This window comes from Hakea prostrata, chromosome 7 (assembly GCF_041222555.1).
Source record: "Hakea prostrata isolate BN-2017 chromosome 7, UWA_Hpros_2, whole genome shotgun sequence".
NCBI classification, from domain to species: domain Eukaryota; kingdom Viridiplantae; phylum Streptophyta; class Magnoliopsida; order Proteales; family Proteaceae; genus Hakea; species Hakea prostrata.
Window position 1 is genome coordinate 18,894,998 of NC_142606.1, and position 20,592 is coordinate 18,915,589.

General features: G+C 37.2%; 3 protein-coding genes across 3 annotated transcripts; 2 read left to right on the forward strand and 1 right to left on the reverse strand.

Annotated features, from left to right (window-relative positions):
• Positions 1-3,980: 3,980 nt before the first annotated feature.
• LOC149010314 (selenium-binding protein 1-like) lies at positions 3,981-9,450 on the forward strand. The gene is made up of 7 exons (XM_089162894.1): positions 3,981-4,334; positions 5,506-5,701; positions 6,202-6,426; positions 7,954-8,185; positions 8,305-8,412; positions 8,504-8,776; positions 8,978-9,450. The coding sequence occupies exons 1-7, from the start codon at positions 4,202-4,204 to the stop codon at positions 9,257-9,259; spliced, it is 1,449 nt and encodes a 482-aa protein (XP_089019020.1). The 5' UTR covers positions 3,981-4,201; the 3' UTR covers positions 9,260-9,450.
• A 1,139-nt stretch (positions 9,451-10,589) lies between these two features.
• On the forward strand, positions 10,590-10,949 carry LOC149010315 (protein RALF-like 32). Its single transcript, XM_089162421.1, has one exon. The coding sequence runs from the start codon at positions 10,590-10,592 to the stop codon at positions 10,947-10,949; it is 360 nt and encodes a 119-aa protein (XP_089018547.1).
• A 2,214-nt stretch (positions 10,950-13,163) lies between these two features.
• LOC149010316 (adenosylhomocysteinase) lies at positions 13,164-15,840 on the reverse strand. Its single transcript, XM_089161245.1, has 2 exons — positions 15,044-15,840; positions 13,164-14,016 (listed from the first exon to the last, which is right to left on the reverse strand). The coding sequence occupies exons 1-2, from the start codon at positions 15,752-15,754 to the stop codon at positions 13,270-13,272; spliced, it is 1,458 nt and encodes a 485-aa protein (XP_089017371.1). The 5' UTR covers positions 15,755-15,840; the 3' UTR covers positions 13,164-13,269.
• Positions 15,841-20,592: the final 4,752 nt, after the last annotated feature.

The following is a 20,592-nucleotide window of genomic DNA, read 5'->3' on the forward strand; positions in this document are numbered from 1 at the left end:
TAAGTCGAGGAACTTGGTGGCAGTTACATGCTTATAGCAGTGGAAATTAAGGCCATAATTGGGCTGATTTGGTTTCAGTAGAACTAGAACTGGGTATTTCATATTTTCATGCCAGGGTCATGTCAGATTAGAGGAATTGGACACAGAAAGCAAGAGGTGAGGTTGTTCCGCAGGACCTGGAGGAGCAGGAGAAGGAACAACAACTATTTCTGCATAGTCAGAGATTCAATTGCTGTGGCTTATGAACTGCATGATGCAATTGTTTAATAATCTTTATGACTGTGGATTGAGATATGGTTCCAACCAAGATAAAGGCAAGTGTTTAAGAATCTTGGTGCTTTTTGGGATCAAGATATGGCTTTTGGAACTATTATTATTTCCAGCTGATGTGACAGAGATAATAGTGGATATTCTTACTCAGCAGCTCTCCAATGGCCAGTGGGTTCTCAATCACATGAAGCTACTTAAAAGTGAAGAGGTAACTTCACCATTACCAGAAAAAAGAAACGAAAAGAAGATGTGCCATTTTCTTTTTCTGGCAGGAGGTTACTTCTTCCCACTGATGCAAAAGTTTAATCAGCCAGACACTTCATGACAATTTTTACAAAGCTGAAATGGGCTCTGCTTTTGATATGTGGTCCACCTCCATGCACATGCTTGTAAGGATGGCCCCTAGGGATATCTGGTATTGCATTTATCTTGACTGAACTTTGAACTTGGAACATGAAATATGTACTATGTGGAGCAGAATCCACTATTTTTTCTTGTATCATATTTTTTCCGGTAGATCCAATCACCAAAAAGAGTAGGAAAGGGAATGAAAATAGAGTAAGGCAATACAATGATTTCATGTTGTATATCTATGAATTTGATCTCTCAACAATATGCAAGTTCCACCCAAAATTCTAAATTAAAAGCTCCCAAATCTATCAAGTTTGAATCACTCTCCGTCAAGGGAGGACAATTAATGTGTCTCATCCCTATTTATTGTTAGGGTTAGGGTTTAAGCACGAGGTTGCTTAAAGCATTACACCCTGAGTATCTAGTTTAGAATACCCAGATCGCTACTTCCAGTTAGTATTTATAGAATAAATACTGAATTCTATTGGTAATTGGACTCTCCTACAAAGGCCCATTACACCGTTAGATCGTAAATAATCTGATGGCTCATATTAGAACATAAGTTGAGTATGACCCAAATACTTCAACAATAAGTTGGGTATAACTTGAGTACCTCAACCTAAGTTGGGTATGACTTAAATACCTCAACAATAAGTTGGGTATAACTTGAGTACCTCAACCTAAGTTGGGTATGACTCAAATACCTCAACATTTATGTGATCAAAAACTGTTAAGGGAACACATTATTCTCCCCTGATAGGGAGGTGACCCAGACTTAAATCTCAATTTTGCTTTGTTAGAGGTCACAGGAGAAGGATATTAGGCATGTTATCGTTCATTTGCATAGACAAAATTTTAGAATTTGGTAAGATACCCAACATGATTTCTCATCTCTCATTTGTTGCAAACAATGACATTACTAATAAAGTGATCCATATGGAGGCTTTATATTAAAAAAGATCCATCCATGGTGAATGAGATCTAGAACATCATAGATCAAGAAATATATTAAGGTATATTTTTGGAACATAAGAGACCTGAAACCCTAGAATAATAGTGAAATATGTATAGTGTGGAGAAATTTTTTTATCTACAAATAGATAATAAAACTAAGAATCCTAAATGTACACACTCAAATAGAAAAATAAACACGAAATAAAAAACCCTAAACTATAAAAAGTCAAAAAGAAAGGGAAAATGTCCATTAATTGTCAATCCCCTTCCCCTTCCCCTACCCCTCCCCCTCACATTCCCTAGTTGATAAATTTAGAGTTTTTGAAGCCCAAAAGGTGAGATAATGGCAATTTTTTATTTCCATAAATTTTATGTGATAAATAATGAGATGTACTGTAAAGCAATAAGAATCATGTTGATGTTCAAAATTTTCTTTTTCCTTTTTTTTTTGATAAAGATCTTCAAAATTTTATTAAAAAGAAGAAAGCATGCATGTGAAGCCAGGGTATTGAAAAGGCTAACTTCTTATAATATCAAAGAAACAGATCATGCCAACAAAAGCCAGGAAAGCAATGAAACTTAGTATTATTTGCAGTATGGCATCATCAGCAAATAATACTAATGTAATGGTTGATCAGGTGAGGAGATTTCCATCGGCCAATCCTATCATCCCTATATTGTGAATCCATCAGATGTAGTTATGTAATCAAGATAATTGATGAACAAAATATCTTTAAATAACTTTGAATAAGATGATTGGACAAGTGTTTGAAATTTGACACTCAGTTTATTATATGTTTTTTTCCTTCAGAGTTGATGGTTATCCATGGTGGGGAATTTTTTTACTGATATAGCTCCACAACTATCCCTAAGATGATTGGATATAGGATGAAATTCAACACTACCCTAGTATCCTACTCAAGTCTAATAACAGAGGAACAAGTTTTTATTTTTTTTTATTTTTTATTTTTTATTTTTTTATTTTCCTCTTCTTTTTTAATTCTCAAAAAATTTTGATGCTTAATTTCATGTTCCTTTCTATGCAGTAGTTGACTCCCTTGTTTATAAGTCTGTGTCTGTAGCATTTTAGATTCTTTCGCCTATTTAGATCTTTGTAATCTTAATGCCTTGCATGAATCATGCACTAATGTATAGACCCTCTTCTGCTTCAAAAAATAAAAGTAAAAAAAAATATTAAATTAGGTCAAACTTAATAGAGAGGTTGTAACATGGTCTTATAGGGTCAAACCTTTTAAAACCCTTAGGTGTTCTATGATTATCAAAAGTATCTTATAAGGTGACAAAGATGACTAAGACAAACAATTAACCCTGAATAATTCATCGCCGTATTATTCTTGGACATTTAACCCTTAGGTCCCCTAAATTACAAGGTGACAAAGATGGTCATGACAAACATTTCTTAGTTCCATATTATTCCTCTGCAATTACTCAAGAGTCCTACGAGATGACAAGAACGTTTAAGACAAATACTACTATCTATCATTTACTAGCTCAAAGGATCAAGACCTTAAAGCCCATTATTCTTTTATTCTTTTAATTTTCAATCCATGGAAGATTATTCAGTTTAAATATATACATATTTTTTTCTCTCATAAGATTTGTTGGGATTTGTTTCCTTAATTATTTTTACCTTTTTTGGCAAGAAGACTTATGTCTACATTGACTAGAGTGAATCATGCTAAAGATTTAATTTGAAATTTTTTTTAATTAAAAATAAAACATCTTTTCTTATATTTTAATTATATTTATCTCATGTTAACTAAACACATATTAAGAGGAAAAATATCAGATACATCCCTCCTGGACACAATTTTGTTATTGCTTTACTATTTTGATCATTTAAATACAATTACATTGACCCTTCAAAATAAAAGTAGGGTATGTCACAAAATGAAATTATTGATAGAAAAGACGAAAATAATGACATTATAACTTTTTCTTTATGGGAATGGCAGATAAACTCAATTTTGGATTTTTATCTTTCTGAATAAGTCAAACACAATTTCCTTGTTCTATCAATTGGTGTGATCTAAATGCACATGTTCATTGGTTGTAAGATTGTCCATATTGATAGGGAAATTAACAGCTGTGCTGACTCTCTAGTTAGGAGGGCCCTATCTTTGACGGGAAAGATAGTTTGGCCCATTTTCGATCTTTGGATTCAGGCAAGTGTTAGCCTTGGATTCCTCAGCTGTATCTCGCTCAGTTTCTTAATGAAGACTTTTCTACCCAAAAAAAAAAGAAGATATGATTTGAATGTTGTGCATTGAGATTTGATTTCGATCCTTGGCAGTACACTACTCCACATTAATGATAAGATTGAACCGCCCATCAAGATAAATGTGAATCCTGAATTTCCTGATTTGGAAGATAAATTTTATATAGAAAAATTCATTACCAGTCAATAGAGGAAGGCTTAGAATCTCAGACACCAGACACCTAGCGCTTTGGACACGATTTTCGGCCCATGGCCATGCTATTTTAACGCCTTCTGGTTCTGGCATGGGTTCTGGAGAAAAAGAGAAATAGATAGTCCTTCTCTGTTGGCATTCATTTGCAGTTTCTGTCATTCACTCTTTGTGTTTCTTCAACTTCTCAAGTAACAATGGCGTCTGTCGATGTACAACACGCGACCGTTTCCAATGGTTGTTGCACTAAAGGACCAGGATATGCGTCTCCACTCGAAGCCATGTCTGGTCCAAGAGAATCTATTCTATATGTTGCTTGTGTTTATTCAGGTACCCATCTCTTTGTCTAGCTCAAATGACTGTCAAAAATGAGTTTGTTGATGTATTTTTTGTGGGTTTTTTTAATGATCAGTTCAAAGTAAAGTATCCTTGTTCTTGATGGACAAGAATGCAGCAGATCTGAGCTAATATTTGCTTTGAAGTTCCCTCTGTGCTGAGGATACTTTTTGTGAAGTTTATTGCCCTTTTAAAGTGGTTTTGTTCTGGAAAATGTGATTTTGGAGCTTTATTTGATTATCTTGTTTAGTTAACGAAAACCGTGGTTGACAATGATTGTTTTTTTCTACTGATATATTAGCTAAATGCTGTGCTGGGTCCAAAACAGAGGCCTGATCATTTCAATCATGCTTTGGAATGTTATAATTTGAATAAGATGATACTGTCAAAACTTTGAACTTGGGACTTTGCGATATTTGTTTAGCAAAGTTTATTTCTTGTTATTCTGTTGCAGGTTGCTATTGTTGTCAATTTGGATGATATGTCCTTAGATTGACGGCATCAAAGCAAACATGAAACAGGAAACCTCTTATTTATTATATTTTTCTTGATTTTAAGAACGGGTTTTGAGTTGATGGTTGCAATATTTTAGAATTAGTGAGGATCTTTGCTCTTACCATTCTATGATCGCTTATTTTTGGGCGGAGATTCTTGACGTACAAGCTTAGTCGGTCCAAAAGAATGAGAAGTCTTACCAGTACTTGGATTAATTCAAGATTATTGAAATGCAAAAAGATTATAAATTTTTTTCATTAATGTAGGTTTTCATGGTTTCTCCTCCGTAGAATCAAACAGTAAATCACAAACAGTAAGTTTTTTAGAGATCTTTTTTTGGTATTCTTTTTAAGGAAGTTACTGTGATTGGTCGGTATTCCACATGAATTGTAGACTATGATATTCATTACATAACCCTGATAAACATTATTAAGGAGATAATCAGCTTCCACTGTTCTCGCATTATTAGTGGCTTGCCAATTAGGCCTGCGTAGTTGACATGGTTGAGAAAAAAAGTTGTTTTATTTAATTTCTAGGGACAACCAATTGGATTTTTCTTGTGTTGCTTTTATCAGTCACTATTCCTGCTCAATGTTTCAATAATTTGAGTTATTTTCTGTTTCAAGTTTTTGATGTGGCAATTTATAATTATGATTGATTATATGAACAGGAACAGGAAAAGAAAAGCCTGATTACTTGGCCACACTGGATGTAGATCCAAGCTCACCTACTTATTCAAAAGTTATCCACAGACTGCCTGTGCCTTACTTACATGATGAGCTACACCACTCTGGTTGGAATTCCTGCAGTTCTTGTCATGGAGATCCAACTGCCAACCGCCGTTTTCTGGTCCTCCCATCACTGGTGTAAGAAATTTGAACTCAGGCTAGTCAACAGAAACCATTTGGTGGACCTATAACTAGTTACATAAGATGTGGAGTGTACTTCTGCAGACTTTTGTGTATCCTAACAAACAAAATATACAACAAACCTCCAAACTATAGGTAAAGCAGTAGTAAACAAAAGAATTAGGGGTCTTAAGGCTATGAATCAAGGCCCTACAAAAGAAAAATACTGTGCTGTGGTACCTTGTGTTTATTCCTTGAAAAGCTAAATTAAGTATACAACCAATGATGAATCAGCACCTCTTTGATCTGTTCTTTTTCCTTATATATATTTAATTGTTCCATTCATGTGTCTATGATCTGGCTGTTGAACTATGCTCCTACTTTACCAGTCACTTCAAAGTGAAAGATGCATACATATGGTGGATACCTCATGTTTACTAGTCACTTCAAATGTCTCTTTCCTTGCTAAATAATCTTGAGTGAGATTTGAACCATAACATGTTAATTCTTTCTTCCAGTTCAGGTCGCATTTATGCAGTTGACACAAAAAACCAAAGGGCTCCATCTTTGCACAAAATTGTTGAGCCCGAAGAGATTGTGGCAAAGACTGGATTAGCATATCCCCACACTTCCCATTGCCTTGCAACTGGAGATATTATGGTTTCTTGCCTCGGAGATAAAGATGGAAATGCTGAGGGGAATGGGTTTCTTCTTCTTGATTCAGACTTCAATGTTAAGGGCAGGTAATAGCCTATATCATTTACTCTGTTCCCTTTTACTATGTACAGACTGTTGGAGGACATGCTTGAATGGTCAACAGACATGTTTCTTGAGAAGTGACATGTTGCATGGGCATTCTGTTGACAACAACCCTTGGTGTTGTCTTTTCCTCTCCTACATTCTGAGAGGAGATTCAGCCAGGAACAGAACCAGGATTCAATGACATTTCTACCATTGCCTTCACCCTTAAAAGAAAAAAAATTAACATGGTGGTGATCAGCCGATACATATTATTGCAAAATCAATGTTGCCCTTAGTTATTATCACTGGAATGGGGGGGGGGGGGGGACCTTGTGGACAACACATTTGAGTTCCTAATTCTATGTTCTGCCAAATTTGAAAAGCTCTAATTCTGGGTTCATTGGAGTATTTCTTTGTTTTATGTGTGTTTATTTGCAGGATGACGGTCTACTATATTCATTATAGATCAGCTAATATTAACTTGAATTGATTAAAATAGGCTGCATGGCAGGTTAAGGACTAGAGCAGAACTAAAATGCTTGAGGTTTTCTATAGAAGCCATGTTCTGTCATAACCTAATTTGATCTTAAACAAAACTATATTCATCCAAAGAAAATGCAACCCAAAAGAAACCTGATTGGGCTCGGTTAGCAGTGGGATGGATGATTTTTTACTTGGTCTGCAAGGGAAATTGTGCTTTCAACTTTGAAAGTTATGATCTTGAACTGGATGACTGCTATTTTATTTTTAAGTGGAATTGAATATTGCTGATACATATAATTGTGTTGATATACTGGTGCCCTTGCTCAACACAGCTTGAACTTTTGCAATTAGTGGTTTTAATGTGTAAAAAGGTCAGGGTGTTGGATTGCAAATATGAGGGGTTTGTGTGTTGTCTACTCTCACACCTTTTGTCTCTTGGTGCCACATGATTGGTTTCACATGCAGAGCTGTGTGCATGGGCCTGCACATCTGTGGAGTGTTGATCAGCTGATACATATTTTTTGCATTGATATAAGTCAATTTTGCCCTTAGTTATTAGCTTGGGCTTTCGGGATAAGCAGTTCTAGTAATATATCTTGAAGTCTTTCCCTGGTTTGTTGATTCTGAGCTCAGTGTCTGTATCCTGTGCAAGAGCAGTGGAGCGAGAGTTGAAAATTTTAAGTAGATATGAATACAAAATTTTTTTTCTATTGTTTCTTACTGATTGAGTCATCTTACTCACATAATGTAATCATTTGCTGTACTATATGCCAAGGATGTCCAGATCTACAAGATGATCATGTCTTCTTCTCAACAATGTTGCCATTTTCTTGTTCAACTGTCAAGACACACATGATAGATAGATGGCTGATTTGTTGCAAAACTATCATGAGAAATTCTATAAGCATATCAGGATGTTCTTAAATAACCCTTTATTTGTAGTTTATTTAATATTCTCTGTTGCTCCAATGTGATTGCTTTTTCAGTTTAATTGGATATTGGCAATCATGGTTTTCTTACTGTTTAGCTCCTCCGTTACAATCCAGGTGGGAGAAACCAGGTCATAGTCCACTTTTCGGATATGATTTCTGGTACCAACCACGCCATGGGATTATGATAAGCTCTTCGTGGGGAGCTCCATCAGCTTTCACAAAAGGATTCAATCTTCAGCATGTTTCAGATGGTCTCTATGGAAGACATTTACATGTATACAGCTGGCCTGGTGGTGAACTAAAACAGACCATGGATCTGGGCAATACAGGGCTACTACCATTGGAGGTGGACCCTTAATCTCTAAGCTTACACTTCTATGCCACTTGTTTTTAAGTTTCTATGCATTGGGAGGTAATGTGTAATGTGATGACAACCTGTACAAGAACCATTTAACTCGTTTGCAGATTAGGTTCTTGCATGATCCTTCAAAAGATACAGGATTTGTGGGGTGTGCCTTAACCAGCAACATGGTCAGATTTTTTAAGACTGCAGATGGATCATGGGATCACGAGGTGTGCCAATAATTCATGGTCTTACTGTGCATTTTCTAATTATGCATGTTTGCAATATAACCAACATGCCTATTCTGTTATTTATTTGCAGGTTGCAATATCTGTGCAACCACTGAAGGTGAAGAACTGGTTTCTTCCAGAAATGCCTGGGCTTATAACCGACTTTCTGATGTCTCTTGATGATCGTTTCCTCTATTTCGTGAACTGGCTTCATGGGGATATCAGGCAATATAACATCGAAGACCCCAAGAAGCCAGTGTTGACAGGCCAAGTGTGGGTTGGGGGACTGATTCAAAAGGGAAGCCCTGTAGTGGCTGTAGCTGAAGATGGTACTGAGCAACAATTTGAAGTCCCAGAAATCCAGGTTTGTCACCACATTTTCGTGAAATTTGTGTTGTCCCCCGTTGTGGACCTGTTCCATTCCTACATTCTGTTGCTGTGGATCCTTTTCCAACAGTTCTCTTCTGTTCAATGAAACTTGTCTTAGACACACACACACACAAAAAGGAAGCATGAGACATTAGATATATCTAGTTGTGTGCTTATGTTCACGTATTCCTTTCAGGGTCATAGTCTGAGGGGAGGGCCTCAGATGATCCAATTAAGTTTAGATGGAAAGCGGCTCTACGTTACCAACTCACTCTTCAGTGCATGGGATCGGCAGTTCTACAAAGACCTTGTAGAGAAAGGTTCGCATATGTTACAGATCGATGTGGACACAGAGAAAGGAGGCCTAGCAATAAACAAAGATTTCTTTGTGGACTTTGGAGCTGAACCTGAAGGACCTTCCCTGGCACATGAGATGAGATATCCTGGAGGTGACTGCACTTCGGATATATGGACCTAAGAACTGAAGCTTGTTCAGTGGTATGGGGTTGAGGGTGATTTTATCACTTCAAATTGTTAACACGGGAAGGTTGCATGTTTAGGGTAATCTTTGAATTGGGTTGTGTAATAAATTAAATGTATTCTGGTGAGAATAATTTCATTCCCACACCTATTTGAACTCAATGGCTTATGGCTCTCAAGGTATTATCACGTTCTTGAGCCCTCTTCTAGGCTGGGACTAGGTGGGTTTTTATTGGTTGGGAGAGGCAGGATTTGAACCTACAATGAAAACCTTCAATGGATTTACAGTCTTGTCGCTTTTGACGACTTGGCCACTCTCCCCTTCCCGCGCCGAGGCGGGCTTGCTTGCTCGTCAATCAAAAGATTTATTGATTTGATTGAAGGAAGCTAATAAAATTAGCTTAGCTAGTTTTCGGAGAGAATGATGTCATTTAGTTAATTCATAACAAGAAGTACGGATCAACTAAGTAGTAAGTAGCTGCCTCCAACAAGCAAGTTAGATTAAGAACAACACTACCTCCAAGAGATTGGGTTTTTAAAGCTCCAAGCTAAGTAGCCAAAAGCTAGATGAAAGTCAATTAGCAGGACTCTTGGATGAAGCAGGTGAGAGGTATACATCATGTAACTTGACCGTTCTGAGACATTGGATGGCCCAGCCAGTGCGAATTTCTTCTCAGATTGACATGCCAGAATAACACGGCAGGTGCAACATTCATGGTGAATATGGCACCAAATCTGTGGATCCTTTGTCACGGTCCCAGATGCTCAGAAGCTGATCAATGTTTTCTAGTGACGACCAACAAAGATTGCTATAGGCTCGGGTCAGGATCGAGTCTTAAAAGCTTGGCCTGACTGACCCAAAGCTTTTTGAAAAGTACTCAAGGTGGGTAGGTCATTAGTGCTCTTTGATCACATTTTTGGACTATTCAATTAAATCAACCCAGTTCCTAGACAAACCCATGTTCCTTAGCTAAACAGACTCAATTACTCTTTCAATATTAAAGCCTCTATAATTACCAAAAGGAAGATATGAAAGCCTCTACAAAATGGGTTGGTGAGAGTGAGACACCCGTGATAGAGGTCCCCGTGTGAATGGGATTTCCCTTTTTTTTGGGCCCAAAATGTCAAAGTGAATGGGGTTTTCTTGAGTGTGTTTTTACATGGTAAGAGAGCAAAAGCAACATTCTCTCAGTGGCATTTGGTGTGGTGGTTCTTCCACCATCACATATCCAGACTTTAAAAAAGCAAGAACTGTTCCCATATAAAACAACCCATTACAAATGACAAAACAAGAAGAAGAGGGCAAGAGAGAAGCAAGACAAACTATAATGGAAACCAGCTGGGTTAGATCTTACCATCTCTTCTTCCTTCTTCTCCTCATTGTTCTACCAGCAGTGGTCTTCTCTGCTACACTCAGTAGCAGAGATGCCTACCCACGATGCAACGGTTCCATTGCAGAATGCCACGAAGAAGAAGAGTTTCTGATGGAGTCAGAGACAGCTGCAAGGCTTCTTCTCCAAGAATCGCAGAGGTATATCTCATATGGAGCTGTAAAACCCAACCAGCCCGTCTGTGGTGGAGGTGCTAGTGGTCAAGCTTACACAAAAACCGATAGCTGCCATCCACCTCAGTCAAATCCCGAAACCAGAGGCTGTTCCAAGTATTATAGATGTCGTTCTGACTCTTGATCTCTTCTCAATCAATCTCTGTTGGTATACATGAAATTCCATTTTATTTTCCATCATCATTCTTCAGCTTTTCTATTATGTATGTTTGGTTTGGCATGGTTTCTCAACTCTGAAGAAGGCCTATTTAGTGCATAGATTGAGCTTAGCTTGCTCTCAACAGAGGAAGAATGTAACCATCGATTCAAAATGGAATTATCCTTCATATTTAAATGTCCCCCTTCTAAATCAGATTATACTACATGGAATTAAGTCTCCTTTTTCAGTCATTTGAATCCTTCCAGAAAAAAGAAGCGATCAAAAGCATGGTAATCTTTGCTTGTTCATGATTCTATTTTCTAGGTTTTCAATGGATTCTGTTCCACTTTGAAGCCCCAAAGGTATCTGATCTGGGTTTCTGAAGTTAATTGTAACACCAACTACAATTCCAACCTGCAAAAACAGTAGTAATACCCAAAGTTCATTTCTAGATATTTCTTTCTAGGGTTGAACCTATGCTCAGAATTTTGGTACTGAATCAGGATTGGGGTCAAGTGATGTTAGGTTAAAATTTCTAACATTCTCAGCTGACCTTGAAAATAATCTTGAATTTTGATGGCAACTAAGAAATATGGATGGTTTTATTGTTTTGTGGCTATTGTAAGGATTGGGTTTAGCATTAGCAGCTCAGAATCAAGATTTTACTTACAGCCGTCCCTCTTCTTACCAATTTTGAATCCATTAATAAGTAGGTATTGGGCTTACAAATCTCTTGGATATTCTTTCATCAAATTGTAGCTCAAAGATCCAGTTATTCCTGGTAGATTAGTATATTATAAGTTAATAGATGGGGGTAGAGGATCTCATCATCTTTGATGGGTAGCAATGATTCAGCTTCAGACATGACTGGGTGGTCTTCAATTCTTGTTCTTGTGATTCAAAGTTCATCACTCTGGTGATGAATAGTAGTAGTATGAGTGTCATTTGAAGAATCAGAATTGCCATGATACCTAGAAGAGATGGATATTGGATGCACTGTCCATTGTCCAAAGGACCAGAGGAAAGGAATCAGCTTTTCATGCATTCTTTCGAAACGATCTCACCGGCGGCCATCTAACCACCTGCGTTCTGAGAAAAGGACAACGAAGTTAACTTCAATATCACAAAATTCTGAATTTTCCTGATTCTGAACGTCTCTGACTGACATCCAATCACCATATTTATCTTCATAAGTTGGAACTTACTCAGTTCCATTCACATGATCCACAAGTTTCTTCTCCTTCAATCAAGATAAGAGCAGACATGATAACCACCGGTGCATAGGAAGTGGAGGACATGAAAGTTCCGAACCCGTTAACTCTTCTTCCAGTGGTGAAAGATGCGTAGAAAGTGTGCAAGGGGTAATAACATCAATCTATTATGCATAAGAGCAAATATGTCATGGGTAGCAGGTAATTTTTCAAAATACAAAAGGTGAGCATCCATTATATTTTGCACTTAGTGTTTCACCCTCGCTTAAGTGAACTCCAATATTTACCAAAAAAAAAAGTGAGCTCTACTTAAAAACTCTTCAAAATTTACCTGATCATTCACAGTTTCACATCAAACCAAACTAACATAAACTGCAACTTTTTAACAATCTGAAAGTCATACTTTATTAGACATCTTGAACTAGGGTCTTCACTCTTCAAAAAAGAAAGAATTAGGAACTCCCTTTACCCAAAAAAAAAACCAGTCACAGTTGATTTGCCGGAATAGAAGTGAGGTAAGAAAAAAAGACAGAAAAAAATTTTAAATTATACCCTTCCATAAAATCCCAAAACGTGAGTTTTTTTATTCTGGGGTGAAAAAATTTGCAGATTATGTGCTGAGACAGCATCCTAACTAAAATTGGTGCCTCAGCTTCCTAAAACCCCCGACACGTTCTTAAGTTCCAGGCCAATCATCCAATATTTGCGGTTGTTCACTACTGCAGGAACAATTTTTGGGAAAAAATACTCTTTTTTCTCATTTTGCATTTAAAAAAGAAGGAAGCTGAAACCAGCCAAAAAAAAAAAAAAAAAAAAAGCAGCTGAAACAACAGCAGCTTTCCAGCTTATAAATATCCACCAAAACAATTCCACCACTACCATCTCATCCTTATTCAAAACCCAAGGTCTTCCGCTTAATATTAATTGTAACAGAGACCAAATCACTCCTCTCGGCAACAACCCCCAAACCCCAAAACAACCACAGCCATCACAAAACTACCAGGATAATCTAGAAATACGTAAAAGAGAAACGAAGATAAAAAAAAGTACACAAGTCCTTGAAAGCTTTGGATCTTCAGTTCTCTTCAAGTCTCTCAGTACCTGTAGTGAGGAGGCTTGTATGGACCCTCAACAGGAATGCTAATGTACTCAGACTGCTCAGGAGTAAGCTTGGTGAGCCTAGCCCCAAGCTTTCCAAGGTGAAGGGCAGCAACCTTCTCATCAAGGTGCTTAGGTAGAACGTACACCTTCTTCTCATACTTGCCAGTGTTCTTCTCGTTCCAGAGTTCCAATTGAGCAATCACCTGGTTGGTAAATGAGCAAGACATCACAAAGCTAGGGTGACCAGTGGCACATCCAAGGTTCATCAGACGACCTTCAGCCAAAATGATGATGCCTGAGTTGGTGTCAGGGAAGACCCACCTATCTGTCTGTGGCTTGATGGTGATCCTCTTCACACCAGGGAATGTTTCAAGACCGTGCATGTCGATCTCATTGTCAAAGTGCCCAATGTTGCAGACAATGGCATTGTTCTTCATCTTCCTCATTTGGTCCACCATGACAATGTCCTTGTTACCGGTAGTGGTAACGAAGATGTCAGCTTCTGAAAGCACATCTTCAAGGGTCAGGACATTGAAGCCTTCCATCAAAGCTTGAAGGGCACAGATGGGGTCAATCTCAGTCACAATGACACGGGCACCAGCCTGCTTGAGGGCAGAAGCACATCCCTTGCCAACATCTCCATACCCTGCAACAACTGCGATCTTTCCAGCAATCATAACATCAGTAGCTCTCATCAACCCATCAGGGAGGGAGTGACGGCATCCATAGAGATTGTCAAACTGTTACAGAGCCGCATGAAAAGCAAGTTAGGGCAAAGAAATAATCGAATTTAAAAGCAGGAATAGTAAAAGAGATCATAATTAGAATCGAACGTCAGATCTACAAGTAGATTTCAAAAAGCAGAGAACCCATTGTTTCTAAAAGCAAAGCTACAAGCACATTCTTAGATAAATCTGGTAAAGCCTTAAAATATGAGCTAAACCACTTACATATTGAATTTATCTTAATCAACCAATCATAGGGTTAAGAAATAAGGCAAAACCACCTCGAGTGAAAGACCATTAATCACAGATTCCAAAACGCCCGCATCCGAGGACACAAAGCGTTTTGTTTTTTTTTTTAAAGGAGGAATTCCAAGCATTCATTCATATCAGGATGGGACAACAAGATCAGCTTTCTGCCAATGCTGAGGGGTTGATAGACTGATAAAGACTCGTACTTCTGAACAGAGTATGGGTTCAAGCCCCCATCCCCATATATAAAACTATACTGCTCCCAATAAAATAAAATAAAATAAAATAAAAAAATCCAGCGGACTTCTGAAAATTTTACAAAAGAGTAGCTAGAAATTTAGAAATGAAAAGCATTGCATAGATCTGAACGATATCCGTAGAGAAATGAAGTTCTGGATAACTAAAGGGCCAAGCAGTTTCAAAAATACCACAAGAGTAAGTATTGATAAAAATTGTAATTCGTTTCTTCTTGTTCCTGAATAAATTTAAATGAATTATCTATCCGCGAAAAGGAACACAAGAGTAATCGAAATCAAGTAATTCGGCGTAAATAATGACACAAGGAGTTCCGTGAAGAAATCATGCGACAAGATGCCGAGAAGGGAAAGCAATTAACACCAAAAACATTTAAATGAACTCGCAATCAGATTCAGTAAGGCCATTCTATATAAGACTACCACCATGTATAGTGACGACGGAACAGAGAGTCATAAACCCTAGATCTGAGGCAAGTCATTATAGATCTGAATCGTTAAAAAAATTAACAAATTAACGAGGTTTTAAAAAAACAAACCTTGCTCTTGGTAACAGAGTCGTTGACATTAATGGCAGGGAAGAGCAATGTCCCATTGGCCTGCATCTGGTAAAGCCTCTTCACTCCAGTGGTGGTCTCCTCAGAAACACCAACCAGTCTGTCCTTCATGCAGTGGTACTTCTTGGGACTGGCCTTCAATCCATCCCTAATGATCCGAAGAACGATCTGAAACTCAGCGTTATCGGTGGAAGCAGGGTCAGGCAACTTGCCAGTCTTCTCATACTCCTCCTCAGCCTTCACACCCTCATGAATCAACAAAGTGGCATCACCACCATCATCAACAATCAGATCTGGACCACTGCCAGTGCCCCAATCAAGAGCTCTCTCCGTACACCACCAGTACTCCTCAAGAGTCTCCCCCTTCCAGGCAAAGACTGCAGCACTGTCACGAGCGATAGCAGCGGCGGCATGGTCCTGAGTGGAGAAGATGTTGCAAGAGCACCAACGAACCTCAGCACCCAAAGCGGTTAGGGTTTCGATAAGGACGGCGGTTTGAATGGTCATGTGAAGGGAGCCAGTGATTTGAGCTCCCTTAAAGGGTTGTGAAGGACCAAACTCAGATCTGCAAGACATCAAACCAGGCATCTCAACCTCAGCGAGTTCGATCTCGAGACGACCGAAATCAGCCTGAGACATGTCCTTAACCTTGTACTCGCGACCTGATGAGGTCTTCTCGACAAGAAGAGCCATGGCTGAAGATCACAAAGAAAGAAACAGATTCAGATCTGAAACTCTGCTTCGAGAGAGAGGACTGGAGACGAAGAGAAGTGAGTGAGAGTGGGCGAGGATGAACGGCATTGAAACGTGTTTATATAGGGGAACGCACGGTCACAAACGGCTTATGGGATCCGGTGGGCTGAGCCGTTGAGGTCCACCCGATCAGAGGGTAGCGTGAGAGTGGGGCCCACACGTGTGGATCTTCAATTATTCGTGCTCTCTCTCTCTCTTTGATTTGGGAGTCACAGTCTGAGTCTCTCTCTCTAACTTAGTAGTTCATAATTCTGATTTTTTGGTATTCCGTTATTGCCCCCTGATTTTGTGCTTTTGTGTAGGGTTAGCGTTGTAAGTATCTGGCGTAGAACGTAAATTTAAGTGGAGTTGGTGGAAGTGATGCGTGAAACATCACGCTTAGGGCCAGCGTAAATATTCGTTAATTTTTTTTTTTTTTTTTGTAGAAGTCAATGTTAATTGAAGCTCTTCTGTCTGTGGGTTGGTGAGGAAATATAGTATTAACAGAAGTTAGGAAAATATCTCATACCTTACTCTCCCCTCCCCTCCCCTCCCCTCCCCTACCCCTTTAATAGTTAATAAAAAAAATTCAAAAGTGTTTATCAAAAATAAAAAATAAAAAATAAAGTAGGTATAGACAATTTTTTGCTAAATTTTCATTAAATCAGATCATACGTTAAAAAAATGCATGTTATTGGTATATCATGCTTTATTTCAAGGGGTTAGAATGAAATTTTTAATTTAGTATTAATTTTATAAATAAGAACAAATAATTTTTTTTCTATTACCTAAAAAACAAAAACTATATATATATATTTCTTTTTTAGACGAAGAAACACTACTTTTTTTTGTTTTGTATTTTTTTGGAAAAAATTAGAATAATTTGTTACATTTTTTTGACAAATGACAATATAATGAATATGATGGGATCCAAGGAGCAGAGAGGGATTGAGTACCAGTTTTCTTTTTCTTATTTCTTCACGAGGTTAAACAAGTCTAATGAAAATAATAAAAAACTTAACTTAAACAACACTCTCCATCCACCATGAGAAATCATTCTACTTTAGTTGGAGGATGTGGAAAAAATGTCCATGAGTCTAAGAACAAAGTTGCACGTTATACATTTAGTTAGCGACTTTGTTTGTTTCTCTCCCAATATGAACAAACTTCACACTTCCATTAATGCCTGAAACTTTCTTCACCTCCTTTAAAGAGTCCCTCTTGATCCTACAAAACACCCCCCCCCAATCTATATATAGTTCTCATTCCTTTTGAGAGAAGCATTCACATTGCACTTGATTTGATCACATGGGTTTTTCACATGTTTAAAACCTTCGAACTCTTACTGTTTGGTAGCATCGAAGAGCACGTTACTCAGGCAGCAACCAACGTTCTCACGTAGTGCTCGATCAACTTCAACTCATCATTGGTCAAACAAAATCCTCTTCATATATATCTCTATTTCTCCAATTCCAAAGAGAATATGTAGCACAAATAAGTCAAACTATCCATGGATTTTAGACGCTTGAATTAAAAATTGAACCGGATCTTTGGAAAAATGAAAGTTTCCAATGACTTCCATATCTGTAGGGCCTGTCTGTAGGGGTGTAAACGGACCGGATTCAGATCGGATAGTGGTATATCCATATCCGCATCCTATTATATTCAGACGGATTCGGATAATATTCTATCGGTTTTCGGACTGATTTTGTCGAATTCGGATGATAATCAGATAATTATTTTCTTAAGTAGATTCTTCTAAATGGGCATGAATATAAATTGAATACAAGTTTTCGACTATCTGTTTACATCTTTACCTTTTTATTTGTGAGGACTAGGTTTGAAATTTAAGAATTTAACAATTTTGGTAGTTATTTTAGTAGAAAATCTAGAAAAATAGTCATATATTAGAGGTAAAATTTATAAAAATAAGAATAACAAATCTAAATAAATAACTTAATCGGACGGATAATAATCAGTAAGAAAGGGGTATACCATATCCGCATCCTATTAATAATCAGACGAATTCGAATACCCCTAAGCGGATGCGGATGCGGATGCGAATTTGGAAGCGGATTTCGATTATCCATTTACACTCCTATCTGTCTGGTTACATAAATCTAGAGATTTGAAATCTCTGAATTCATAAATGCGAGATTTATACCCGTTTGGTTGTGAAAATCATTGGACTCATTAAATCTAGAGATTCATCTTTTTGCATTAAAAACGTGAATCTGTAGATTTATGGGTATGAAGTAAAATCCAGAGATTTAATCCTTATTATAAAAATACTAAACATTTTTGTATTCATAAAAATTATAGATGAAACCACATATTTCATCCACATGTTCAGTTAACCAAACAGATAATTTTATAAATTATGACTCCATAAATTTGAAATCTCCAGACTCAGTAATCAAACAGACCCTTAAGAAATATATATTTTTTTGATACTGGTGCTTTTTTAATACTGAAAATGAAATGTCGCCAGATAGGTGCGAACTTAAGACCTCCCCAAGGGAGTTTGGGCTTTTAACCGCTTTACTAACCCACCATTGACGCCCTTAAGAAATATAAGAAACAAAACCGCGCTACTAACCGACAATAACCCCGAATCTTGAATCACCCGATAATATCGAATCAACTAAACCATTATTCAACGTTTTGTTAAGCGGTTTGTTTCAAACTGACACGGTAAAAGCACCTGTTGTCTTTGTTGAAGCATTCGCGGTGGAAGTTGTAACCGACCGTTTCTCTCTTTCAAACTTTCCAAAAAGAAAAAGGAAAAACTTAATGATTACCTTCCATGTGTAGAACCCCCACTATTCTCATAAAATGTTAACCTTCTCTTACCAAAACTATTATAAAATAAAATAAAATACTAATATTCTAACACACTTACACAACCATTTAATATTAATTTCCTGTTTGGTTATATGAGTTTACACATTTCAAATCCATAAATTTAAATTTATGGAATCATAATTCATAAATCAAATGTTTTGCTAATTTTTGGAATGAAATCTATTTGGTTTTGAAGATTTCAAATCTATAGAGTCATAATTCATAAAATTAAACGTTTTGTTAACCTGAATTTGTGGAATGAAATCTATTTGGTTACATGAGTTTGAAGATTTCAAATATCTAGATATTTCAAATATATGGAGTCATAATTCATAAAATTAAATGTTTTGTTAATCTAAATCTGTGGAATGAAATCTATTTGGTCAACGTGATTTTTGCGAATGCTCAATTGTTTAGCACTTTTATAGTAAAGGTGAAAACCATAAATCTACAGATTCACATTTTTAGTGTAAAAATATGAATCCAAAGATTTTTCACACCCAAATGAGTATACATAAATCTCGCATTCATGAATCCAGAGATTTAAAATATCTGGATTCATGTAACCAAACAGATCCTAATTCCAATTAGACAAGAGTTTGAATTGGTAGAGGAATTATACTTTTGTGAGAGTCTAGATTATCTATTCATTAGACTACAAGTATGTGTTATTTTCATATTTTATTTACTACATATTAGAAGAGAGTCCACTTATGTATTTTAACAAAATGAATAAAATGTGAGATTTTTAATGGGTTCCTTGTAGACCCCCTCCTAATATACTGTATAGAGGTGTGAAGGGAGCACAACCCTCTATTTTAATGGAGCCTTTAAAGATTTGGACTTCTCCTCTCATAACTTTGAGGATTGATAAAATAGATAAAAAGTGAGCTTATATCTCTTAAATACATGGTGGAAGGGTATAACGAGAACACAATTTTGAGAATCCTAGTTTATAAGAGACTAAGGGATTAAAAAAAAATGTTACGGATGAAGGTGTTAGAACCAGAAGACCAGAGGCACAGGAAAGACAGACCAATAACAGAATAAAAAAGAAATAAATATATAACGAAATCTTTATGTCAGTATCACTTACCCGAATGTAGTAGAATGAACGAAAGGAAAACAGCACGAACTTTCACAAGGTGAGTTGAGGTGTACGAACTGTACTTTTCCTTAAGGTATTTGAACGCCCCTTTATGCTGCTTGGGTTTGACCTTGACGTTCTTACCTCCAAGATACAACAACTCTTAGATCCGAAGGCAGCACTCCAACGGAGTCTACTTGCAAAGGAGATCCGAAGGTAATACACAGCACCGAATGAAGAAAACAAAAGAAGGAATTTTCTAACACTAGATTTTCGAAATTCTGTTTTTCACCAAAAAACGGAATAGCCTCTTGTTCAAAGCTTAACTCTATTTACTAACTCGTATGGACACCTTCAGAGGGCTGCATATGTACGAAAGGTCATCTAGAGAGTTGTGACCGTATGATCGATCACCTCTCTCTACCGCAAAACCCAAAGCCGGTTTTTTAAATCCATGACCCGCTTTCTAGATCCATGACCCACGACCCAAGTCCCATCATAGACAACTTAATATTATTTATATAATATTAAGGTGCCCCATGGCTTGGTTAGACTAGGGTCTACGGACCACTACCGCAACCAGGCCCGACTTGGTCCAATTTCGTTGCATACGCGTGATCCACACATAGCTCTCTACCAGCATACACCCCACTTAGGAGCTATATACGATTATATAATCATATAATCATTCGCTCCATCCGATGTGGGACTAAACGCATATGGTAATCTAAATCACCTAATATACATCCAGAAGAGTCCTATAGAAACAAGAGTCCTAAAACAAAACTAGGGAGATAGAGTTTTAATGATTTTGAAACTTATCTAAATAGTATATTATATTATATTATTTTTTTAAAACAAAATCCAA